Raw genomic sequence first — 26,407 nt, 5'->3', positions numbered from 1 at the left:
GAGAGACCTTTTACATCTAAATGTATTTGAATTTCACCAGCATCAGTCCAGATCTTTATCACTGGGTACATGGTGGGCACTTAGTAAATATTAGCTAATTGATTCATTTTGATTTGGCAGAATAGGAAAAAGAGTTGGCGAAACAGTTCTTGGTATAGTGAGCACAGAACGTGGCCAGCACCCAGAGCTTGCTCCGGTGGGGGTTAGGGGCTTCGTGTGCCGGTCACACTGTGGATAAGGCTGCCCCTCCAGGACCCCTCAAGCTCCTCTGAAGTTGAGGCTGGAGTAATGAAACCAGGGAGGGCACCAGGGACATTCTGGGTTTTCTAGCCTGGCCTGTCCACAGATTGTTCTCCCAAAGCATCTCTGAGCTCAGGTAAACTGCAGGCCCTTTTAGGGAGTTCTGGAGGGAGCAGCTGTCCTGTTTCTCAATCCCTGGTCGAGGTGATAGCAGCTGAAGCTAAGGTGGTTGCTCTCCTTCACCTGTCTTCAGAATCAGGAGGCTAAGCCTATTCCCAGTCACATCTCTCGTTCTTTAGACCCGAGCAACGAAGCCAGCGATTACCACATTGTGACCCCACAGACTTTTTTCTTTCTTCTTCTTTGAGACAGCGTCTTGTTTTATCACCCCGGCTGGAGTGCAGTGGTGGGATCTAGGCTTAATGTAACCTTCGCCTCCCGAGTTCAAGTGATCCTCCAATCTCAGCACCCCCAGTAGCTGGGATTACAGGTGTGCACCACTAGGCCCAGCTGATTTTTTAAATTGTATTTTTAGTAGAGACAGGGTTTTGCCATGTTGGCCAGGCTGATCTCAAATTCCTGGCCTCAAGCGATCTTCCCACCTTGGCCTCCCAAAGTGCTAGGATTACAGGCATGACCCACTGCACCCATTTGCGACCCCACAGAGTCTAACTTGAATAGTTTCCATTGTCCTGGGCTCTGGCATTCCAACTGAATTTCATTTATGATTTTTACTTTCCTAATGATCTGTTAACTTGTATATATATGTGTGTGTGTGTGTGTGTGTGTATATATTTATATATATATATTTATCTCTTCTTTCATCAGGAGAGGCATTGGAAGGAAAGAGTAAGATAAAATTTGGCTTCTATTGAATGGCTTTCTTGTGTCCAAAGTTTGACTCTCATCTTGTGTCCCAAGGACACGGCTTTCCTGGCAGTTCTGAGAAGGCATCTACTGGATTGTACCTAGAACCACTCTGCTTTCCAGCAGGCAGACCCAGAAGCTGGTTGCATTGGAATCAGAGTAGTCTAGTTAATAAGCACTAAACCTATAGAAGAAAAAAAAAAGCGGGGGGGGGGGGGCCTTTGCAGTGGCTCATGCCTGTAATCCCAGCACTTTGGGAGGCTGGGGCAGGTGGATCACTTGAGGTAAGGAGTTCGAGACCAGCCTGGCCAACATGGTGAAATCCCGTCTCTATCAAAAAAATACAAAAATTAGCTGGGCGTGGTGGCATGTGCCTTTGGTCCCAGCTACTTGGGAGGCTGAGGTGGGAGAATTGCTTAAACCTGGGAGGCAGAGGTTGCAGTGAGCTATTGCACCACTGCACTCCAGCCTGAGCGACAGAGTGAGACACTGTCTCAAAAAACAAAAAAATTTTTGTTATGAAATCAGGCCAAACGAGTATACCATGCATGGTGATGCTGTCTTGAGCTAAGTACAAATTCACATATCTACCATCTAAGTAAAAATTGACGAAGCATATGTGGAAGGGGTCCATGGAAAATTATTGGGGGTCCATGGAAGATTCATAAGAGAGCAGCTCTTTGGGGCAGGCTCCGTAGGCTCTCGGGTTTGCAGCTGTTCTCAGTTCCTTTGATGATGCACTGGTGGACTTCCAGGTCCTTAGCAAGGGGGGTTTCTCTCACTGCAGATGGAATAGGGTGACACTGCTTTTCACCATCTCTGTCACTTCAGCAGCTTTGCAACAGAACGTTCCGCTTAGAACGCGGAGGGTCTTTTCCGTTGCTAGTACTTAGCAAGACAAACATTGGTTTGTTGTTGAGACAGCAATCGATTAGAGAGTGTATGTTTCAGTGGAGCTTGACTGCTTGGAAACCAGGCCAAATTGAGAAGCCAGTTGGAAAACCTCAGCCCAGATGTTTTCAATTAGCTCTTTGTTCTCCACAATGGATCCAAGGTGCTGTCATTTGGGCCCTGACCAGCAACCGTGAGAACAGACACGTTTCAGCAGGGCCTGGACATCAGGAGACTGGCCCCGGGGTCCTTCTCGACCCTGAAGACCCTCTGTTTCTCTCCTTGGTTTCCTAATCTCTCCAATGGGAATGTTTTTATTTGCTTTTCTCTTACATCATAGAAGCAGTAGAATGTATTGTTTTTCTGACGGACTGGAAGAAGGAAGGGGAAAGGGTAGTTGAAAGTGTACCAGGCACATACATTACCTCACTGAGTCTCCATGGCACCCTGTTTGCTCGGCATCATTAGTTTGGCTTTAGAAATGAGAAGCAGGTGTGGTGAGGCAGTTGCCCGCATCACACAGTGCCCCAGTGTGTGGCAGATAGAACTTGAACCCAGGTTTGTTTGACTATGTCTGCTGCTCCAGACTCCTAAAAGGAGCTGTGAGAAAAATGAGAGGTTTAGTTTTGTTTTCTTTCATTTTTTCAGCAGCACTTATAAAAATCATTATTTGAAGACCCTCTAGTACTTTATGATTTTAAAAAAAATTATGGCAAGATGCGCATCACATAAAATTTACCACCTTAACTTTTTGGGGTTTTTTTTGGAGACAGGGTCTCACTGTCACCCAGGCTGGAGTGCAATGGCACAATCACAGCTCACTGCAGCCTCAACCTTCTGGGCTCAAGCAGTTCTCCCACCTCGGCCTCCTGAATAGCTAGGACTACAGGCATGCGCCACCATGCCCAGCTAAATGTTTTGATTTTTAGTAGAGATGAGGTCTCGCTAGGTTGCGCAGGCTGGTCTCGGACTCCTGAGCTTGAAGGATCCTCCCGCCTTGGCCTCCCAAAGTGTTGAGATTACAGGTGTGAACTGTGTCCAGCCCAGCCTTAAACATTTTTAAGTGTATAGTTCAGTAGTGTTAAGTATATTCACATTGTTGTGCAGCCATCATCGCCGTCCATCTCCAGACTGTTCCATCTTGCAAAACTGAAACTCTGTACCAATTAAACAACCACACTCATTTCTTTCTCATCCCAGGCCCTGGCAGCTACCACTCTACTTTCTGTTTCAATGAATTTGACTCTTCTAGATACCCCATATGATATTTGTCTTTTGGGACTGGCTTATTTCACCTAGCATCATGTCTTTATGAATCATCCATATTGCAGCAGGTTTCAGAGTTTCCTCCCTTTTGAAGGCTGACTAATATTCCATTGTATGGATAGACCACATTTCATTGATGGATACCTGGGTTGCTCCCACCTCTCGGCTATTGTGAATAATGCTGTTATGAACACAGGTGTGCAGATACCTCTTAGATACCCTGTTTTCAATTCTTTTGCTGGATCATGTGGTAATTTTACTTTTAATTTTTTAAGGAAACACCATACTGTTTTCTATAGCACCTGTACCATTTTGCATTCCCATTGACAGTGCACAACGGTTCCAGTTTCCACACCCTTGCCAGCACTGTCATTTTCTGGTTTTTTTGTTTTGTTTTTTGGGGGGTTTTTTTGTTTCTTTTTTTGTTTTGTTTTGTTTTTTGAGACAGAGTCTTGCTCTGTTGCCAGACTGGAGTGCAGTGTTGTGATCTCAGCTCACTGCAACCTCTGCCTCCCAGGCTCAAGCCATTCCCCTGTCTCAGCCTTCTGAGTAGCTGGGATTATAGGCACGCGCCACCGCGCCTGGCTAATTTTTTGTATTTTAGTAGAGACAGGGTTTCACCATGTTGGCCAGGATGGTCTCAATCTCCTGACCTTGTGATCCACCCGCCTCGGCCTCCCCAAGTGCTGGGATTACAGGTGTGAGCCACTGCGCCTGGCCCATTTTCTGTTGTTTTGATAGTAGCCATCCTAAGGGTGTGAAGTAGTGCTTCACTGTGGTTCACCCTCTAGGACTTTGCATGCTGAATTCTCTACTTACTGCAAGTGAGAAGAAAAACAGGAGGTAAGCAGAGTCCCATGGTGGCCTTCTGGAACATAATGAGGTGGTTCCATGGGCCAGTCTGGCTGGGCTGTCTCTGAGCCAGTGATGGGAAACGTTGAGAAGTAAGAGGAGCTGAATAGGAAGTCAAGGCCCAGGCTTCTGGGCTCAAGGGGTGTGGGATAATTATGCCACCTCATCCTCTAGGTATTGGAAGACCAAGGAGATACTACATGTGAAAATGCCTTAAAAACCTCAAACCAGGCCGGGCGTAGTGGCTCATGCCTGTAATTCCAGCACTTTGGGAGGCCAAGGCAGGCAGATCACACGGTCAGGAGATCGAGACCATCCTGGCCAACATGGTGAAACCCCGTCTCCACTAAATACAAAAAATAAGCTGGGCATGGTGGCGCACGCCTATAGTCCCAGCTACTTCGGAGGCTGAGGCAGGAGAATCACTAGAACCCAGGAGGCAGAGGTTGCAGTGAACCGAGATCGCCCCACTATACCCCAGCCTGGAGACAGAGCCAGACTCTACCTCACACAACCACCACCACCACCACAACAAAAAACCCAAATCTTCAGTGGCAGGAGAGTTTAGTTCCTCCCTGAAGGGTCAGAGTTCAGCCTCTGCTACAGATAGAAGGTGAGACTGGCTTGTGCCATAATCAGTGCCAGTAAAACATCATCATCATCACTATTTTTTAGTAACTATGGCCAGCAGTGGACTAGGCACATGCTTCGTAGTATCTCTGATCTGCACACAGCTGTGCAGCTGAAGTGTCATTGTTAGTCCCACTTTACGGATAAGAAAAAGGGCCCTTGACCCTGGCTGAACGAGAGCTCAAACCCGGCTTGGTACCCAAAGCTCTGCTCTTTCCACTATCCCATGTGACCTCTGGGCTTAAATCTAATTTCTATCCTAATCATGTTCAACCTACCACATCCCCAAATCACATCAGCTGCTTACTGTGGTGTGGGAATCCAGGTGGTCTCGAACTACGTGCAGTATCTTAATATAATAAAAATTAATTGATGGCCACACACAGCTGCCAAAATTAGAGAAAAATTCTCTTTCCATGTAAGATACTGGTGTCCCTCAAAGACTCAGACCTGCATTGAGACATCTCTTGGTTTCTCTCCTCTCTGCCTCCTTCAGGGCCCATCTGGTTGGACAATCTTCACTGTACTGGCAATGAGGCGACCCTTGCAGCATGCACCTCCAATGGCTGGGGCGTCACCGACTGCAAGCACACGGAGGACGTCGGTGTGGTGTGCAGCGACAAAAGGATTCCTGGGTTCAAATTTGACAATTCGTTGATCAACCAGATAGAGGCAAGTCATGTGCTTTTGATGTCTCCGTCATGCAAACATTTTTCCTCTTCCATGCAGCTCGCTTTTTGTGTATTGATTTCAAGAAATGTATGTGAGCAGGAAGGAGGGTACCTAACCCAATGGGATTAGATGCAAGGGCAGTTTAGGGAAGGATTTCTGGAGAAGGGAATCCCATCCATGGGGAAAGGGCATTTCCAGGCACAAGGAACAGCGTGGACAGAGGCACAGAGGTGGGAAGGTTGATCTCGGGGAGAGTGCATCTGGGAGTAGAGTTAACTGAAGCTGGAAAGATGGGCATGAAACACCTCCTGTGCCATGTTCAGGGGCTTGCCCTTTGGGTAGGAAAATGTGTTAGTTATCAATTGCTGCATAACAAATTGTACCCAGATTTTGCAGCTGAAAACAATGAATCTTTGTTATCTCACACGGTTTCTGAGAGTCAGGAATTGAGGAGCGGCTTAGCTTCTTGATTCTGCTCAGGGTCTCTCATGGAATTGCACGCAGGCTGTCAGTGGGGGCTGGAAGGTCCCCTCCCACACAGGCTGTTATGGTTGTTGGCAGGCTGTGGTTCCTTGCTAGCTGTAGACTGTAGCCCTCTCTTCCTCTCTATGGGGCCTCTTTGTAGGCTGCCTGAGTGGCCTCAGGACATGGTGGTCATCTTCCCTCACAGCGAGTGAGGCAAAGGAGAGTGAGAGAAAGAGCACAGGATGGAAGTCACGTTTCATAACTTAATCTTGGAAGTGATAGGCCATCATTTCACTGTATTCTATGGATCACACAGACTAACCCTGGTAGAGAGTGGAGGAGATTACACAAACGTGAGACACAAGGTAGGGTTGCTAGGGCCATCTTGAAAGCTGGCTACCACTGGCCAATGTAGCTAAGGATTGGAATCACTTTTTTAAATTAATTAATTTTTTTTTTTTTTTGAGATGGAGTCTCGCTCTGTCGCCCAGACAGGAGTGCAGTGGGGCGATCTTGGCTCACTGCAAGCTCTGCCTCCTGGGTTCATACTATTCTCCTGCCTCAGCCTCCCAAGTAGCTGGGACTACAGGCACCTGCCGCCACTCTGGGCTATTTTTTTGTATTTTTAGTAGAGATAGGGTTTCACCATGTTGGCCATGATGGTCTTAATCTCTTGACCTCGTGATCCACCCACCTCGGCCTCCCAAAGTGCTGGGATTACAGGTGTGAGCCATCGCTCCTGGCCTGGAATCACTTTAAAAATGCAGGTACTGGGTTGGGCGCAGTGGCTCACGCCTGTAATCTCAGCACTTTGGGAGGCTGAGGCAGGCGGATCACGAGGTCAGGACATCAAAACCATCCTGGCTAACATGGTGAAACCCTGTCTCTACTACACACACACACACACACACACACACACACACACACACACACACACAGATTAGCCAGGTGTGGTAGCGGGCGCCTTTAGTCCCAGCTACTCAGGAGGCTGAAGCAGGAGAATGGCATGAACCCGGGAGGCGGAGCTTGCAGTGAGCCAAGATGACGCCACTGCACTTCAGCCTGGGTGACAGAGCGAGACTCCGTCTCAAACAAACAAAAAAATGGAGGTACTGGGGCCTCCCACTGGCCTGCTGGCTCAAAATCTCCTGCTATGGGACCAGTTTATTTTTCTTTAAGCAGCCCCAGATGATTCTGATGTTGCCAGACTGATCATTGCAGCATTTGAAAATCTACATTTATGGCTAAATTTCAGGGTTAGTTTTCCAGCAAATTCTTTACCCAAACAATTAAATTAACAAACATTTATTACATGACTCTTATGTGCAACATATGTGGGGCTTAGGGCAGGAGGAGTTGGCAGCTAACACTCCTGTCCTCAAGGAACATGTCGGACGCCACCCCCAAGGAATTGTGGGATCTGCCCCAAATCCAGGTGCTTCACTGTGCTTCAGCCTCCAACTGACCCCAGCACTAATGCAGAAGAAAAGTGACTTGAAATTGCCCTACTTGGGCTCGAGAGGAAGTTCTCCCAAGACTGTGGCCTTTACTGTCATGGCTCACACAGTCCTTCTCTCTCCATATATGTTCCCAAGTGTGCTGGGAATTTGTCCAGCCCTGTAGTATAGCATGGAAAAGGACTTCCAGGCTTCTCTCAGCTGTGGAGGAGGCTGCTTCTGGTCGACACCTGTCAAATGCTGCTATTTTATTGAAGATAACTGGAGAGATTGTGATGGAGTCGATGTACTTTCTTCAGTCTTCCAGTCACTAATGACAGCTTTGCCTTCTTTACCATGAAGTTTATGATCTGACAGATGGGCTTGTCCAACCCAGTTTCACAAAATTTTCCATCTCCATTCCTTATAACCTCATGAGCAATAATTAGCCCCCACTTATGTGTATCTTGTCTCTCCCATGAGATTGGAAACTCCCAGAGGGCAGGGGCTATATCTTATGCATCATTGTATCCAACAGATAAATTCTAGGTACCTAATGGGAACAATGTCTCCAACTTCCAAATTTTCTTCTCCCCAGAAATGTGAGCCAGAAATTGTTATCCCCTTAGGTGGAGAATCTCCCAGAATAAAATATAAACTAAACAGCAGTGAGAAGCACATGGAAGCAAATAATTTCTTCACAGCTTGTCCTGCCTAATCGGACCATGAGCTGATTTGTAACATCTTGGATGGTCCTCTGTTCAACCTAGAACCTCAGGTTAATCTACCTGGAGTGTCCAGTGAAGACCCAGGCTTCTTGGCATAAGAAAGTCATTGATGACTTGAATTTAAAAAAAAAAAAAAAAAAGGACAGGCCAAAACATCAGTGAGCTTTGTGTCAAGAAAATGAGAAGGCTCATCTGGCATTAGAAAAAAAAAGATTTTGGAAAAAGGACTCTGAGTGGCACTTCATTAGATAAATGTTTGTTGAATACCTACTAAGTGCCAGTTCCAATGCTTAGCAATTCCAGGGTGAAATAAGATGGGTCATATCAAAAGCAGAACTCTCATGGGGTAGAATAAACATAGAAAAGACTGAAAATGGCCGGGCATGGTGGCTCATGCCTGTAATCCCAGCATTTTGGGAGGCCAAGGCGGGTGGATCACCTGAGGTCAGGAGTTCGAGACCAGCCTGGCTAACATGGTAAAATCCCGTCTCTACTAAAAATACAAAAATTAGCCAGGCATGGTGGCGGGTGCCTATAATCTCAGCTACTCAGGAGGCTGAGGCAGAATTGCTGGAACCTGGGAGGTGGAGGTTGCAGTGAGCCGAGATCGCACCATTGCACTCCAGCCTGAGCCGACAACAGCAAGACTCCATCTCAAAAAAAAAAAAAAGACTGAAAAAAAAATATGTCGGAGACAACTTTCTTATTCTGGAAGGGCTGAGATTCCATGATGGGAAAGCTTAGCCCCTACCTTTCTTCAGGGCATTTGTTGGGTACCTGCTGGTTTGGGATACCAGTAGAGAAAGAAAACATGGCCCTTGTCCTCCAGCCCTTAGAACCTGCAAGACAAGATGTACACCTTGGAGAAAGCTGGGGATCCTTCCAAGGCAAGGAGCATGGACCCTAACGAATCTCCGGAAACCCACAGAGGCAACCTATGGAGACGTCTGGCTTAAAGAGCCAGGTGACATCCACAGCCTTACACGCTCTGCATTTTCCTAGAAGACCTCGCTTTTGCTGTCAGATAGATCAGGCTGGTGCCCACAAGCCAGGGGGAAGCTTTCTGGCCCAACCACAGAGACTGAGGGAACTTTCATTGATGACCAGTCCCCTGCAACTTCTTCCCTTTGGTAGCCACTGAAAGTAGGTCATGAAAGGACCCAGACCTCAGGATGTCTGGGGAGAACCTCCGTGAGTTGCCAGAAGGTTCTTGCATCCAGGGCTTTGTGGCTAAGGCTCATGCTTACTGGCAGTGCTGGCCTGATGGGTGGAGAACTGCCTGGACCACCTATGTGGGATATTTATGGGATGCTGAGACATTTCTCCAAAATACCTTCTGGAATGGCCTGTGTCGGTAGCTGAAGTCATAGGATCATTCCTCTCAGCTAAAGAAATGCCTGCTATTAAATTTTTGTGGATAAGAAGAAGAGACATAGCTTTGGTGGACATGCAGTTGGGTGAGGTCATGAACACACTGACTAATGATACCCAGGGTAAACTGCTGACTAATTTGTGTAAACAGAGTGGATGGTCTCTGATGGCGAGCGCTAGGGCTCTGCTCCAGCCTCCCTATCATGTATCAGGAATGTTCATGGAAATTAAAAGGAATACTGATAAAATCTATGGGAGATACAAAACTAGGAGAGATTGCTGGAGTATAAAATTATGGAATGAACTTTCAGAAAAACTGCTGTAGGTTGAAATAATGGGCCCAAGCTGTAACATACTAGGGATGAATAGAAGGGCCTATATCAAAGTCCATGGGGGAAAAAAAGTCCCAGGAGTGCAGACTTTAGGGAGAGTAACTAAAAAATCATTGATCTTTTTTTTTTAAAAAAAAGGCGTGTTTTGGGCCAGGCGCGGTGGCTCAAGCCTGTAATTCCAGCACTTTGGGAGGCCGAGACAGGCAGATCACGAGGTCAGGAGATCGAGACCATCCTGGCTAACACGGTGAAACCCCGTCTCTACTAAAAAAATACAAAAAACTAGCCGGGCAAGGTGGCGGGCGCCTGTAGTCCCAGCTACTTGGGAGGCTGAGGCAGGAAAATGGCATAAACCCGGGAGGTGGAGCTTGCAGTGAGCTGAGATGCGGCCACTGCACTCCAGCCTGGACTACAGAGCGAGACTCCGTCTCAAAAAAAAAAAAAAAAAAAAGGCGTGTTGTGGTGGCTCACACCTGTAATCCCAGCACTTTGGGTGGCAGAGGTGGTCAGATTGCTTGAGCCCAGGAGTTTGAGACCAGCCTGGGCAATATGGCGAGACCACATCTCTACCAAATTAAAAAAATTAACCTGACATGGTGGCATGCGCCTGTGGTCCCAGCTACCTGGGAGGCTGAGGTGGAAGGATTGATTGACCCTAGGAGGTGGAGGCTGCAGTGAACAATGATGGTGCCACTGCATTCCAGCCTGGGTGACAGAGCGAGACCCTATCTCAAAAAAAAAAAAAAAAAGAACAAATCTCTGAGGCAGCAGTGGTTGACAAAAAGCTCGGTATCAGCCAAGAGTGTGGTAGGGCTGCTGGAAAAAAAAAAAAAAAAAAAAAAAGTTAATGGCAACTGCTTTACAGATAGAAGAATTATTTCCCTAAGCTCTTTGCCTTTTGGACCAGTCGCTAACTGCAGGGTTCAGTTCTGGATCCAGATCTTAACCAGGTCACCAGGGGAAAGGCCAGCAGGATGGAGACAAATCTGGAAACCATATCACGAGGAACTGAAGTTTTTTGTCAAGAAAAGAGATATGGGGGGAGATGGTTCTCTTCAAATACTTGAACTACTACCATGCAGAAGAATGTTTAGAATGTATTCCAACTCCCGGCCGGATGCAGTGGCTCATGCTTGTAATCCCAGCACTTTGGGAGGCCGAGGCAGACAAATCATGTGAGGTCAGGAGTTCAAGACCAGCCTGGCCAACATGGTGAAACCCCGTCTCTACTGAAAATACAAAATTAGCTGGGCGTGGTGGCAGGTGCCTGTAATCCCAGCTACTTGGGAGGCTGAGGTTGAACCTGGGAAGGGGAGGTTGCAGTGAGCCGACATGGTGCCATTGCACTCCAGCCTGGGCAACAAGAGCAAAACTCTGTCTCAAAAAAAAAAAGAATATATTCCAACTCCCAGAGCCAAGGCGGAGGGGAGCATGATGGGAGATAGATCTTAGGCTCACTGGAAGCCCCATAGTAGGTAGCTCTACCCAAAGTTAGTGGTGAGTGTCACGCGCGTCCGTGTGAAGAGACCACCAAACAGGCTTTGTGTGAGCAACATGGCTGTTTATTTCACCTGGGCGCAGGCGGGCTGAGTCCGAAAAGAGAGTCAGCGAAGGGAGATAAGGGTGGGGCCCTTTTATAGTATTTGGGTAAGTAAAGGAAAATTACAGTCAAAGGGGGGTTGTTCTCTGGCGGGCAGGAGTGGGGGTTACAAGGTGCTCAATGGGGGAGCTTTTTGAGCCAGGATGAGCCAGGAAAAGGAATTTCACAAGGTAATGTCATCGCTTAAGGCAGGGACCGGTCATTTTCACTTCTTTTGTGGTGGAATGTCATCAGTTAAGGCGGGTCAGGGCATTTGTACTTCTTTTGTGATTCTTCAGTTACTTCAGGCCATCTGGGCCTATACATGCAAGTCACAGGGGATGCGATGGCTTGGCTTGGGCTCGGAGGCCTGACAGTGAGCTTCTTGTAGGTGGAGGAATTCAAGCATGAACTGGACAACACCTGCCAGGAATATTGTGGTCAGATTGCCTACATGGGGAGGGAAGTGGGATTAAGTGATTGCCAAGTTTCAAGACACTGTTACTCAGTGTCTGGGAAAATGTACTCATCCCACATAGTGTGTGCCTAGCTGGATATTGACATTGCGTACCATGTGTAAATTGGCATCACGTGTATGTGAGAACATAGAGAGAGAAGGGATGCCAACCAGCATGTGTATTGTGTGCTTGGGTTCTCTGTTTGCCTTTTCTGCAGCCCCTGATGGCCTTGACCTTGAAACCAGGTACAGACTTTTCACTCTTCATATCAAAGTGTGAGAGTTAAAGCCCTCCTTCGAATTCCCCCAGTTTGGAAGGGGCAAATTGAAAAGTGGCCAGGAATGAAATGTCAGTGAATGATTTCTCTGTGTTTTGCGACCCCAGTCGTAGACCACTGGGCTAAAGAATGTGATGAGGGCCTCTGCGTCCCTTCCCATGCCTGCTCTGCAGGGGCTTGGACTGGGCTCTGTAACATTCACCCTCATTAACCCCTGGAGATTGGGGACAGGTCACAGATCATTACAGATGACCCTCACAACCCATGCTTCCTCCAGAGTGCACTGGAATTCCCAAAGCAGAGAATGGAAGAAAACTGCATTAGTCTAGACCAAGTTCATCCTACTCTGGAATGCCAGAGGCATGAGTCACTGAGCCCTGGAGCCTGGTTGATGGAATTTCACTTAATGAGTGAACTGTGCTTCCCTGGACTCCTACAGCTGCTTGCAGCATCCTTGGGAGCTCCTGATTGTAAATTCCCCTCTAGAGGAGGAAAAAAAAAATCACACCTTCTTCACATAAGTGACCCCACCAAGGGAAAGTTCACAGGTTTGTACCCTAACCTGCCTTTTGACCAGCATCCAGAACAACAGGGCAAGTGTCGAGCAAGTTGAATTCAATCCCTTCCAGCTGTGATGGTCTGTAGTTCAGTGGCAATGGTTTCTCCATCAAAATGACGTAGTGTGCATTCATCATTTACAAGGTAGTTTTAAATATTCTGTAGGGGAAAAAAATCAGATGATTTCTGTAAAAGTACTTTGCAGACTCTAAAAGTGCTACCCTGGGTTAGTCCTACGACTGAATCCCCAGCCTTGGTTCATTTCATCCAGGAAATTAACCAGGCAGGTTCTCAGTTTTCCCCTTTTCTGACACAGGCTGTGCCGTCATATCTTATTGTATGTCCTCAGTTTTGGACTCCAGAATTGAAGGCAGAACCCCTGGGTTCCCGTCCCAGTGGAGACTGGAACTCACAGCTATATGTCCAGTGACTGACCCTTCTTGGGCCTCTGGACACTGTCCTACAAAACAGAAGTGTGTCTGGATATAAAGAAAATCAGTTTTAGGTCAATCCTCAAAACTTTCTTAAAAGGAGGTAAGTAGGAGCAAATAAGCAAATGTGAAATGCTCTTGGCTCCAAACGAACAGATCTCTTTTAAACCTGGAAAACAGAGCCCAAACCAAACCTCCCAGGATTTCAGAGCCTCTTAAATCGAGAGGCTTTGTTTCCTGCCTGTGGCGGGTAGACCGGTTGGAAAAAGCATTAGATAAGGAAAGATGACAAATCCAGATGCCCTGCTGAGTAAACCTCTGCTCCCCGGCTGCTCTGCACGTTGCCCCGTCATGTGCTCTCACAGGAAGCCTCGTGGCTGGGCTGTGTGTCGCTAGATCAGGAAACGTTTTGGTCTTTTTTCTTCACCCCGCCCCACCCCACCTTCTTCCTTACCCATCCTTTAAAGGCTCTTTTGCAAAAAGCAATTCCATTGCCGGAACTGATTGGAAAATCCCCAGGCTGTGAGATTTAGGTGTTGCCTATCCCGTGAGTGACCTCCAAGCCTCAGTTTCCCATTTGTGAAAGTGGGCCGCGCAGGAGGTCTTGAGGGGCCAACAGAGGGGCGATGAGGACAGAATGAGGAGAAAGCCATTTCTTTCCACCCAAGGGGAGAACCCGGTCCCCCTATTCTCTGCTGTCTCGCGTTCGTCTGGAAGGATGCTGAGACCTGAAAAAGCCCTTTCTTCTCATCTTAACCACAGAGACTGAGGCTGCTGTAAATTTTTTAAATTCCTTGGGTCCAGGTTTTTATTAGTTACAGTCAGCTGCCAAATGTTTCAGCATTGCCCTCCCAGCGGCAGCTCTGTCTGTTTGGGGGCGGCCGAGGGTGGAGGGCTTCAGCCTAAAAGGGAAAGGTCTCTAGAAGGACTTCTGAAAAGTCTGAACCCTTCCCAGCCAGGAATCTCATCCTTCCCCTGACTCTCACCAGAGAGGTTGCACTGGGTGGTTTGGGGAAAAAAGGAGGCCGGCCTATTTTTTCACCTCTGTGCAGTTTAGAAGGTAGTGGTCCCCCCACGCCTAAATTTAGACCCCATTCCTAGATAGTCACGGGGTAGTTGGATGGCCTCTCTCTATAAGAGGAAGAGAAATGGTAGCCAGGGGATAGTTCGTGCCGGACTTTTCGGCAAGGGTAGAAGGAGCCAAGGTGGAGGCCCACAGCCTCTGAACTCTCAGTTTTACTGAGCTGTCTGGCTGGACAATCAGATGTAGCTCTCCTGGGTTTTGTCTCTCCTACTTCTTGGGCAAGAGGATGTATAACATCCTGTCCAGGGCTGGTCACGGTGGCTCATGCCTGTATTCCCAGCACTCCGGAAGGCCAAGATGGATGGATCTGAGGTCAGGAGTTCGAGACCAGCCTGGCCAATGTGACGAGACCCCCCCCACACTACTAAAAATACAAAAAATTAGTTGGGCATGCTAATGCATGCCTGTAGTCCCAGCTACTCGAGAATCATTTTAACCCAGGAGATGGAGGTTGTAGTGAGCTAACATTGCACCACTGCACTCCAGCCTGGGCAACAGAGGGAGACTCCATCTCAAAAAAAAAAAAAAAAAAAAAAAAAAAAGATCCCGTCCAGCCCTCACATTCCGCGATTCTATTTACTAAGAGCCTGTATATAGCCAGGGCTTGCCAGCTACCAAAAGGGACACACAAAGCAAGTAGTTCTAGAGTGACCTATTTTCCCAACTGAACATCTGAAATGCAGAAGGGTGTGTATGTGGATAACAGATGGGAACCTGGTTTCTGACCCGGGTGTTGTAGATACAATGCTTTGAAAAGTATAAATACCATTATAACTCTTCGTGAGATGAAATAAACCAATACATAACATTCTATTTATTTGTTAGATAGCACACATGAATAAGGAGGCTTATAATTTGTTTTAGATGAAATAAATACATGGACAGGATGTACTCAGACTTTGAAGAATGTGATTGGGTGCTCAAATGCATGGCAGTTTGGAGAAGACAGAGGTGAATGAGGAAACCTGTGGGATAGTTGCTATCTGGAGGAAGTGGGGGCTTGAGCTGGGCCAGAGAAAGCCTCTGCCTGCCCTGGGTGTGCAGAGCCACTCTGCAGAGAGGTCTGGTGACGTGACTAGGGCAGAGTGGGCAGCGGTCAGCCTGGTTCTGCAATGCGCCTAAGTGGCTTATTTGAGTCACCTCAGCTATGCTGGGTGTCAATGCCATGGAATTCCCAGAACCCCATCCCCAGGAGCCTGTTGCTAAGGATCTGTTCGTTCATTCACTCATACATTTCGATTCAGCACCAGACCCTACACTAGGCATGAGGATAAAGGGAGTGATGGAACGGACCATCTTGCCCACCCCGAGCTTACCGTCCAGCAGTGGAGAAACAATCTCATGCATCATGACTGTGTTACCATGGTGATGATGGCTGTGAAGAGAACCCCAGATTCACCACGAGGGTGTGTGGTGGGCAGTCAGGCCTGACCAGGACAGGAGGAACTGCTAGATCACAGGGACTGGTTGTTGGAGCAGGTGTCCCACCGGCTTCCTGCCGACAGCAGGGCTTGCCCGTTCTCCAAAAAAGCAGCCTCTGTTACCTACCCAAGTGGCTGCCTGCTTGGAAAATGAAACACAGAGCATTCAGTTTTCCAGCAGTGTTGCAAAGCTTTTGATTTACAGGAGGAAGGCCCCAACAGACTACCGGCTCTTTCCTTTGGTGGTGTCAGCATGACCTCAGCTCTCCAGGCCACCCCCACCCTGCCCCCACTGGCCTCTGTCGCCTAGAGCTGAGGAACAGAATTTGTTGAAATGCCTTTCCTCTCCCACTTTCTTCCATCAAGAAGTCACAGGCTAAAGAACGTTACTAGCAGCTTATTTTTTGTTGAGTTGGAGTTTCGCTCTCGTCGCCCAGGCTGGAGTGCAATGGCGTGACCTCGGCTCACTGCAACCTCTGCCTCCTGGGTTCAAGTGATTCTCCTGCCTCAGCCTCCTGAGTAACTGGGATTACAGGTGCGTGCCACCACGCCCGGCTAATTTTTGTATTTTTAGTAGAGCCCCACGTTGGCCAGGCTGGTCTGAAACTCCTGACCTCAGGTGAACCACCCGCCTCGGCCTCCCAAAGTGTTGGGATTACAGGCATGAGCCACTGCGCTCAGCCCCCCAGCAGCCTCTTAAACTAAGAGTTTCTGATTGGATCATCAAAAAGGGATAATTACAACATAGCCAGACTCCTGGAATACAACATGCCTCATACTGTGTACAGATAATACCCACTTAGCCAAGCCATCTAACTGTGTGCTGAGGATCAGACGGCTTTTAATTCAGTTCAGTAACTATTTATTGGTGCCAGATCTCAAGGGAAAAGGGGGGAGGGTGTTAGGGAGCTCAGGTGACAAAAGGATGCCTGGACAAAGCACAGATGTTCTCCTGTCCTTAAGTCACACAAGTCATGCTTATGTTAGGAAGAGAGGGGAGGACTACGTAGCTGTTTATTTTGCATTAAAGAATAAAAAAAGTCTCTATTAAAATGTTGAACTTGGGCGCACAGCATGTCTAGCTAAGCTAAACTCCTGTTGCTGGATTTTGAAAAAATCATTACTGGTTCCTTCCAAACATGTTTGAGGACCCACTCTGTGTCTGGCTATAGTGAGTCCTCAGACGTGGTTGGAAGGAACCAGTAATAATTTCTTACTGTGTGGGTAATACAAAAATGAATAAGGCACAGTTTTGCCCTTAGGGGATTCACAGTCCAATTGAATGGCAGAAGGATGCGGAAAAGTAAATACTAGTACAAGATAGTCAGCATAAGCCAAGAACTCAATGAGTCACCAGACACCAGTGCTGGAGGAATAAAGAAGAAATGAAACGTGTGGATGTGCTATTTGGGGGCAGGGAAGGGGGCTTCACAGCGATGCTGGTACTGCCTCTCCTCCTCTAGATCACGGACCTCATGACAGCGAGGACCATGCCTGTCCTTTCAGAGTCTCACACAGCACTTGGGACATGGTAGCACTGGACAAATATTTTTGAATGAACAAATGATTAACAATTTCCCTGAGGGCTGGCAGGATTCTGATAGGTAGAAAGAAGGGACAGAGAATGGCAAGGTGTGATTTGGGCCTAACGCGAGGGTGCCACCGGGAAGATCTGAGCAAGACCCTTGAATGCACTGTGGTCAAAGAGGATGAACGGATGGGAGAAGAAACCAGAGGCCAGGAGACAGTGTGGGCCTAGGTAAGATGACAGCATTATCACGCCCTTTCTTATGCTCGCACAATTCTCCTTGCACAGCTGACTGGGAATTGGGAGTGAGAATGGCAGGCAAATAGAAGGGCAAAGAGAAGGTCTTGCTTGGGCTGAATGGGCGCATGAGTGAGGAAGAGAGATGGTCACAAAGGTCTGCAAAGCTGGAGGCAGGCGTGTCCCTCAGTGACTCGATGAAAAGAGGAAGAGGTGAAGGCATCTTGAATGTGCTTGGTTTCAGGTGCTGAGGAAAGTGTCAAGCTGGTAGTTGGGACATGGGTCTGTATCTGGGAGGCCACTGTTTTGTTTTGTTTTGTTTCTTAGAGAAGAGATCTCGCTCTGTTGCCCAGGCTGGAGTACAGTGGCACAATACTGGCTCACTGCAGCCTCAAACTCCTGGGCTTAAGTGATTCTCCCACCTCAGCCTCCTGGGAGCTAGGACTATGGGCAGGTACCACTGTGCCCAGCTAATTTTTTTTCATTATTATTATACTTTAAATTCTAGGGTACATGTGCAGAACATGCAGGTTTGTTACATAGGTATACCTGTGCCATGCTGGCCCACTGCACCCATCAACCCGTCATTTACATTAGGCATTTCTCCCAATGCTATCCCTCCCCCAACCCCACGACAGGCCCCAGTGTGTGATGTTCCCCACCCTGTGTCCAAGTGTTCTCATTGTTTAATTCCCACCTATGAGTGAGAACATGCGGTGTTTGGTTTTCTGTCCTTGTGGTAGTTTGCTCAGAATGATGGTTTCCAGCTTCATCCATGGCCCTGCTAAGGACATGAACTCGTCCTTTTTTATGGCTGCATCGTATTCCATGGTGTATATGTGCCACATTTTCTTAATCCAGTCTATCAATGATGGACATTTGGGTTGGTTCCAAGTCTTTGCTATTGTGAATAGTGCTGCAGTAAACATAAGTGTGCATGTGTCTTTATAGTAGCATGATTTATAATCATTTGGGAATACACCCAGTAATGGGATTGCTGGTGCCCAGCTAATTTTTTAACTTTTTTTTTTTTAGAAATGAGGTCTCATTCTGTTGCCTAGGCTGGTCTTGGACTTCTGGCCTCAAGCCATCCTCCTGCCTCAGCTTCTCAAAGCATGAGGATGATAGGTGTGAGCCACCACACCCAGCCTGTTTTGTTTTTATTATTTATTTATTTATATTTTTTTGAAACGGAGTCTTGGTCTTTCACCCAGGCTGGAGTGCAGTGGCGCAGTCTCAGCTCACTGCCAACTCCACCTCCCGGGTTCAAGTGATTCTTCTGCCTCAGCCTCCCAAGTAACTGGGATTATAGATGCCCAGCTAATTTTTTTTGTTTTGTTTTGTTTTTTTGTATTTTTAGTAGAGATGAGGTTTCACCATGTTGGTCAGGCTGGTCCTGACCTCAAATGATCCACTCACCTTGGCCTCCCAAAGTACTGGGATCACAGGTGTGAGCCACCACGCCCCACCTATTTATGTATTTATTTTTGAGATACAGTCTTGCTCAACTGAGTCACCTCAGCTGGAGTATAGTGGCACAATCTTGGCTCACTGCAACCCCCACCTCCCGAATTCAAGTGATTCTCCTGCCTCAGCCTCCTGAGTTGCTGGGATTACAGGCATGCACCACCATGACCGGCGGTTTTTTGTGTTTTTTTGTTTGTTTGTTTATTTGTTTGTTTTAGTAGAGATGGGGTCTCACCATGTTGGCCAGGCTGGTCTTGAACTCCTGATCTGCAGTGATCTGCTCACCTCAGCCTCCCAAAGTGCTGGGATTAGAGGTGTGAGTCACCACGCCCGGCCCTGTTTTGTTTTTAAATAGCCTAAGTAAGAAAGCTGCAGGCTCTGAGAGGAAGATGCAGGAACTTGCTGGTGGTTGTGGGAGGCTGCATGCGAGGTGAGCAGAGGCTGGCTAGAGTCGACACTCATGCATTCTCGTTGAGATGTTGGCATGATGTTATGTCTTCCCAGCATTATCCTCCCACCCCTCCTCACCCCCAGGATGACTTCTCAGGTCAGAAAGCCTGGGCTGATATTAAATTATGACTTCTAGAACAGAGGGAAGAAGAATGACCGCTGAGCTAAGACCCAGCCTTGCCAACGTGCCTAGTGCTGAGAGTTTGGGGCAACTGTGATGTGGATTCACGTAGTCTGGCTTGCTTGACTTGCTTCTCCTTGTACCTTTCCCTGATGCAACTTCCAGCTAGACTTTCAAAATGGGTGACTTTTCCTCACTGGCGACAGACCCAGACTATGGCATCCTGGAATTGGCAAGTCATGCACAGATGCTGCGAATGTTAAATGTCATTCAGGCATAAACCTGAGAGTCAGAGCCCAGAGCTCCCTTCCTCTCCAGCTGAAGTGACAAGTCCCTTGCCTAGCTGTGTTTCCCTTCTGGGAGCGGATGCAAATCACTCCCAGAGCCTCAGGCCCTGCTGGAGGATGTGATGAGCTCTGAGGACCACACTTCCCGGAGTGTCTGTGTGTCTCTCTTGGAGGGAAGCTTTCTGGAGGCCTGGGTGCACTGTTGTCTCTGGCAGGAGGGACAGCATCAGGTTTTAGCTTGAATTTTAATATGTGCAGGGTGCTTGACCAGCTCCTGGCATTTGGAGCTGAATTTTAAATTAGCAAGTCTAGAGTGCCTTTCATTTAAAAAAAGAAAAAAAGTGTGTATATTTCAATATTTCAAACTTTCTCTTCACTTTTGGGACCAAGCTCCCGGGGCAAAAAATATCCTAACACTTGTGGTCATGGAAGGGATTCCACAGCAGTGAAGTGTGTGTGTGTGTTTTCTGAGAGGTCTAACTAAGTCTCTGTGAGCTGGTTAGCTAGTGTGAGCATCGAATGTGTGCCCCAGAGGGTTTTCCTGCCTCCTCCCGCTGGCCCGAAGACAAGAATGCCGGGAGCCCAGCTCTCCCCTCACGTACACAATCCAGTCTGACTCACTGCCCCTCGACATGGGGCGCTGGGCTTGCAATGTGCACAGCACCAGCACCCTTCAGCTGGTTGAAGAGGACACCCAGAATTCTGAGCCCCAGGCCCTGCTCTGGGTGAGTCACTCTCAGTACCAGGCGATGTATTGGACACAGGCATGAGATGAGGACTGCTCAGAGACCAGTGGTCATTATGAGCCTGGAGCACAGGTTTGGAGTCAGAACTCGATTTGCATACTTGTTTACCTACTTCTTGGCTGTGTGAACTTGGGTAACTTCCAAAAGCTTGCCAAGATTTATCATGTTTTTACCTCTAAACGGGTGGACCATGAGCTATCTTGAAAGCTGCCATGGGGATTAAATAGTGGAGTGGATGTAAAGTTTTCTGAATGAAACCTAGCCTGCAATTAATTGGTGTTTAATAAATGATGCCCATAGCTGTCATTATTCAAAGCTGCTGGGGTTGGGGTGTAAGGAGGAAACCCAGCAAGGCCCAGGGAGGGCAGAGACTGCATTTTGTTAAATGAATGAATGAGTAAGATGGATTTGCACCTTAAAGACTGGGAAGGCTTTGGTTCTTTGGAGGGAGAAGAAGAGAAGATGTTCCAGTTTGAAGGAATGAATGCAAAGCATATCCTGACTGTTTTCCTAAGGCCTTGCAAGGAACAAGATCCTTTCAGAATTTCCTCCTGCACAAGACACACAAATAGATGCATACTTTATACATTCAGAAACCCATGTGTCATAGACACATACAGAGAGAGTACACGGAGACTCACATGACACACAGGCACACACACACAACCCTGTCATGCATACATCATCATGCGCACAGACACAATCCCAGAGACACACAATCCCAGAGAGACACACACACAGACATATACAGCGGCTCATATGACACATGGACATGCAGACACTCAGAAACACAGCATCACGTGTATACCACCGTGCACACACACAGACCCAGAGATACACACCACACACACACAGACCATCAAGCACATATCACCATGCACACACACACACACACAGAGATTCATAAACTCATATGCAGTGAGTCGGTGGAAGCATGAGGATGATGACCCCTGGTGCTAGCTCTTTCTCTTCTCCAGGTTGCATTGCCTTCATCGTAGAGCCCCCGAGGCTCTTCCCACCAGCCATATTCAGTGGAGGAACCTGTCCCGCATCGTCGCAGGAACCAGTGCAAGCTCCCTTGGCGTTTGGGTTGGTGTATGCTGGCCTCAGGCCCACATAACTCTTTCCAGTGGGGTCTACTGAGCTCCTCCAGCTGGACCTTCTTCCTCCTCCTGTGGAGGCCAGGTGTTGGGGGTCACATCTTCCCTGCAGCGAGCCGGCACTGCTGCCCAATGCAGGGGAGAGGATCTGTGAACTGAAGGTCAGCCCGGGCCGCCTGCCCTGTGAAGCACAGGCCTGATGCTAGGCAGTAACTTTCCTTCTGGGCATGACAGTTACACACTGGAATTCCAGCCCGGCCTCCTGAGGTGGGAAGAGACACAAGAGGGCCGGCTCGTGGGCTGGGTTTAGACCTCAGGCCCTTTCTTGGCTCGCCCCTGTCCACGTGTCTTGGTGGCACGGGTCCTGCGGCCTGAATGAGGCTGTAAAGGATCCAGCATCCAGACTGGAAGGCATAATCCTGCCGCTGGCAGCATTCCTTCTGCTGTGGTGGAAAGGAAACGGAGCCAAGTGCCATCACTCCAGGCCCACGTACTTTCCACCGCCTTTCAGGACCTGAGAGCGTGGCCTGGCTGTAGACCCTGAAGCCTGTGGCAAGGAGACCTGAATCCCTGGGCACCCGAAGAATGGTTCTGTTCAAACTCGTGGTTTATTTGCATCTCGGCTGGACAGGGCTGGGGCAGTTGGGATGCTGGGTTCCTCCTGCCTTCCGGCCCCGCTTGGACCAGCCCCACCTCCCAGTCCCTGACCCATTCACAGTGTGTGTGTCTTCCCCTGCACCTCGGGGTGGCCCTGGGGAGGGAACTGGAGTCAGCTGGTATTCTCATCTGTAAGATGGGGATGGTAATAGCTATCAACCACCTCATTACAGCATGTGAGGGTTAAGTAGGAGAACGCAAGGAAGGCACTTCGCATAGGGCTGGGCACCTGGCGTGTGCTTTGCAGTAGCTGTTGCTATTATATGCTGCAATTTGTGGTGTTTGCGGATCCATGTGAAGCTGGGAACAGTGAGGGGGCTGGAGGCATAGGCGGAATCAGTCCTGAATGGCTGAGAGCATTTTGCTCAATATTAGGGTATTACATAGACAAAGAGGAACTAGCCAAGGGACAAGGTTAGATCTGTGTTTTAGAAAGAGCCAGCCACAGTGCCTCATACCTGTAATTCCAGCACTTTGGGAGGCTGAGGTAGGAGGATGCCTTGAGGCCCAGAGTTTGAAACTAGCTTAGGCAACACAGGGAGACCTCGTCTCTGAAATATATTTTTAAATTAGTTGGGCATGGTGGTGCACACCTGTACTCCCAGCTACTTGGGAGACTGAAACAGGAGGATTGCTTGAGCCCAGGATATGGAAACGGCAGTGAGCCCTGATCACACCACTGCACTCCAGCCTGGGCAACAGAGTGAGACCCTGCCTCAAAAAAGATTAAGAATTAATTAATTAAAAGAAAAAAGAGGCTCTTTGGTGACTGGCCCTGTGGCAGACAGACGGAGGCAGGGACTCAGTCAGGGACTGTTGGAAGAGCTGGTGGTGGCTGGCGGTGACTGATTCGGGAGGGAGCTTCCATAGAATTTGGAGCCTGTTATGGCCTGTCTTGGAAAGGCATTAAAAAGTGCCACTGTAACTCCAGGGAACCTCTGCTCCTCTCATCCAGCTTAGCTTCTTGAGGCCCCCTCTCCTCCACATCCCCGGGAGGTCTAGGTGGTACAGGGACATTCCAGCCCCACGTCGAGGGAGGAGGAGTGCCCATGTGGCAGGCAGGCAGGCGCCTTCCTCCCGCCCCTGCCCCTCCAGCCCTCCTCTACTTCCTCCCAAAGAGCCCTGCCAATGAATTTTTCCAACCCTGACCCCAGCCCCTGTCCTTTACTCCACAGATTGATGGGTGGGGTGGGTATGGGAAGGGAACCTCAAAGTGTTTGCAGTCTCTCCTTTCCTTGCTGCAGCCAAATAGTTGTCCCCAACCCTACCTCCCTGATCCCTGCCGGCAGGTGTGGGTCTCTGCACACAGCACACTCAACGCCAGGAATCTCTGCTTCCTTTCTCTCTAACCCCTGTCCCTTCTCTCAGGCCTCTCTAAGGATTTTTGAACAGAGGAATGCCCACCCCTGGGGTATACGGTAGTCTACAGGGTGGCACCACCAGCTTCAGGACATCTGGGGCTCCTCTATCTGAAACTCAAGTTTTACTGAAAGGTGAATCAGGGAGACACACACAGACACACTCACAGGCACATACACAAGTACTTTGGAGTGAAATGTAAAATCCACATTCAAAGAATACTTTCTCTCCCATGCATTTATTTCGAGGCCTGTGCAGGAGGAGTCCGCTGCCCTTTGCTCTCCAAGATCTTAGGTTTGGATGTGGCAGAAGCCCATGGGCTCTCCGAGTCTTCTCTGACTGTTCCAGGTCACCCCACTCCCTGTTGGGTCCTGGCAGCCTCACTACCTCCCATGCATAGCGCTTTCTAACTGCAGCTTGGGCCGTGTGCCCCTCGGAGGTGCCCAGAGCTGACTGCGGGGCCCAAGGGCACAGGCAGGCCAGCAGCAGGCCCGGCCGGTAATCGCTAAAGAAGGACTGGTTGCCTGGTGTGTCTGCAGGCAGGCCAGAAGGGTAACCCTCTCCTTCCACACCTCCTTCTTCCCAGAACCTGAATATCCAGGTGGAGGACATTCGGATTCGAGCCATCCTCTCGGCCTACCGCAAGCGCACCCCGGTGACAGAGGGCTACGTGGAGGTGAAGGAGGGCAAGACCTGGAAGCAGATCTGTGACAAGCACTGGACGGCCAAGAATTCCCGCGTGGTCTGCGGCATGTTCGGCTTCCCTGGGGAGAGGACATACAACACCAAAGTGTACAAGTAAGAGGACTGCACCAAACAGGTGGTTTTGAGGGTATCTGCCCTGCCTACCTAGTTAAAAGAGTCCACCCTGGCGGTGGCCTTTCCTTGGCCAGGCATGGCCAGGCCAGCTAGTATCCCTGCAGGCAGCCTGCACAGAGCTCCTGGGCCGGGCCAGGCAGCAAGTTCAAGGACGCCCTGTGGCATCCTTACCCTTGAGGAACTCACACGTCTATAGGAGATAGACCCTAATCCCTAGAGTAGCCTGAGGGAAGGTATATTGCAGCAGTGAGGTACAAGGTATCCCCAGTCCAGGTAACCCCAGCTCGGGGTGCTGCCGGCCAGCTCAGGGACTGAGCTAAGCTAGGATAATACCCTGGCCAGGCCGGGCAGAGACAACACCAACTTAAGAAGAAATGTTTACTTGCCCTCGGCAAATGATTCTTCTGAGAAATCTGGAAATTGCAGCAGGTAGTTGAGAAACTGATCAATGCAGCTCACTTCATCCAATCCCAGTTAAATCTGACAATGCTGTGATGGTCTCTAAGGTTAGTATTTCCCAGTAGGGGAAAAAGTAAACAGGGATAGAACCTGGAGTCGTTTGATTTAAGGGGTGTCCAATGGAAGGATTCCAGCACCCCAACAAGCTGATGGCTGCATATACTTGGGGTACTTGATTGGTCATGGGGTCTTCCTCCCTCCTCTTAATAATGATAGGAATAGTAGCGTCTCTTTACTAAGGGCTTACAGTGTGCCAGGCACTATTCTCAGTCATTTAATCCTCACAACACCACTGGGAAATAGGAGTCTGTTTTAGAGTTGAGTAAACTGGAGAAAGGTGATAGAACCAGGAAGGGGCAGATCCTGGCCTCTGGAGGTCCCCTGTGTCCAGCTGTAGGGTCCACACTCCTAGAGTGCAGACTCTCAGCACTGTCTCTTTCCTTCCAAATCAGAGGAAGAAAAGACATGGTTTCCGTGTCAGGAGACTTGGCTTGAAGCCCCAGCTCTACTCACCAGCTCCCTGGGGTCTGGGCAGACCACATATCCCTCCCTGACACTGGCCCAGCCCTGCTTGGATGGGGTGGGCCATACTTTGGTCCCAGCCCCCAGCCCCCTGTGTGGGTGAATGAGTGCGGCCGCAGAGCTGCCCAGCTAATAAGCACACAACACCCCAGGGTGACCACCATGGTGATCCCAGTCCCCAGACATGGCCCAGACCTTCCTGTTGGCACCAGGAGTCGCCATCCTCTGAATACTCTGGAGAACTCCCACCTGACTCCTTCCTTAGTGACACCTTCTCAGCTTTTCTTACCAGTTGGAGCCAAGAAAAGCAAACCCCTTCCCTGGCAGGCTTCCTACCTGGCTGGCCCTACCAGTGCCCCCAGCCTGGTGCAGTTCTGAGCTGGACAGCACGCGCCTCATTCAGATGACGTTTGGAAGCCATCTCCCAACCGTGGCCAGTCTGGAGTCCTTCTCGGCTTTTGAGGAGTTGATCTCAGGCCAGTTTCAGCAGCTGGGCCCTGGGTAATCCTGTTACGTGCTGGATTGGAACCCCCTCCCTGCCCCTCCCACCCTCGCGTCTGTGGCTTTGCCTTTTCAAGGACAGGGAGGACAAGGCTTCCAAGGCTGAGAGCGATCCAAGGAGCGGGTGGTGGGTGGTGCTGTCTGCATGATGGGAGATGAAGAACAGAAGCTGCTGGAAACCAGCCCCTCCCGCAGCCTTCTAGTTGGAGAGATGGGGCGGCCTTCCTACCGGAGGAGTGGGAGGGGAAGCACGACCTTCTCAGCTTGTCCCTGTCATTTTGTGTTCATGTCTGGGAGTCAGTTGACAGTTAGGCCTACATGTGCCCCAAAGAGAAAGGTGCTGGGAAGACTTTCTGTGCCTCGGTGGGCTGTCGGGGCTAAACTGCCAGCAAAGGGCTAGGACTCCTAAGGAATGGTAAGTCTCAGAGACCACTGTCCTAAGCCCTGGATCTGCATGGAAGAGGCCTGAAGGGCAGTGGATTCAGGGTGTCACAGCCCACACCCAGCAGAGCCTGCAGGACAGCCCAGGTCTGCTCCAGAGAGAGCACCACCCAGCGGTCTCCACCTGCTGGCCCCGTTGCAGCTCCTATTCTCCC

General features: G+C 49.1%; 1 protein-coding gene across 1 annotated transcript in view; it reads left to right on the top strand.

Moving 5' to 3' along the window:
- Positions 1-26,407, top strand: part of LOXL2 (lysyl oxidase like 2) — a 98,242-nt gene that overhangs the window by 32,380 nt on the left and 39,455 nt on the right. The window contains exons 3-4 of the mRNA XM_007961936.3: positions 5,243-5,418; positions 24,097-24,308. Of these exons, the coding sequence (XP_007960127.2) occupies positions 5,243-5,418; positions 24,097-24,308 (388 nt within the window). The remainder of the gene's footprint in view (positions 1-5,242; positions 5,419-24,096; positions 24,309-26,407) is intronic.

Source organism: Chlorocebus sabaeus, chromosome 8 (genome assembly GCF_047675955.1).
Source record: "Chlorocebus sabaeus isolate Y175 chromosome 8, mChlSab1.0.hap1, whole genome shotgun sequence".
Lineage (NCBI taxonomy): Eukaryota > Metazoa > Chordata > Mammalia > Primates > Cercopithecidae > Chlorocebus > Chlorocebus sabaeus.
Note: the sequence above shows the minus strand (reverse complement) of the source record. Positions and strands in the feature narration are given on the sequence as shown.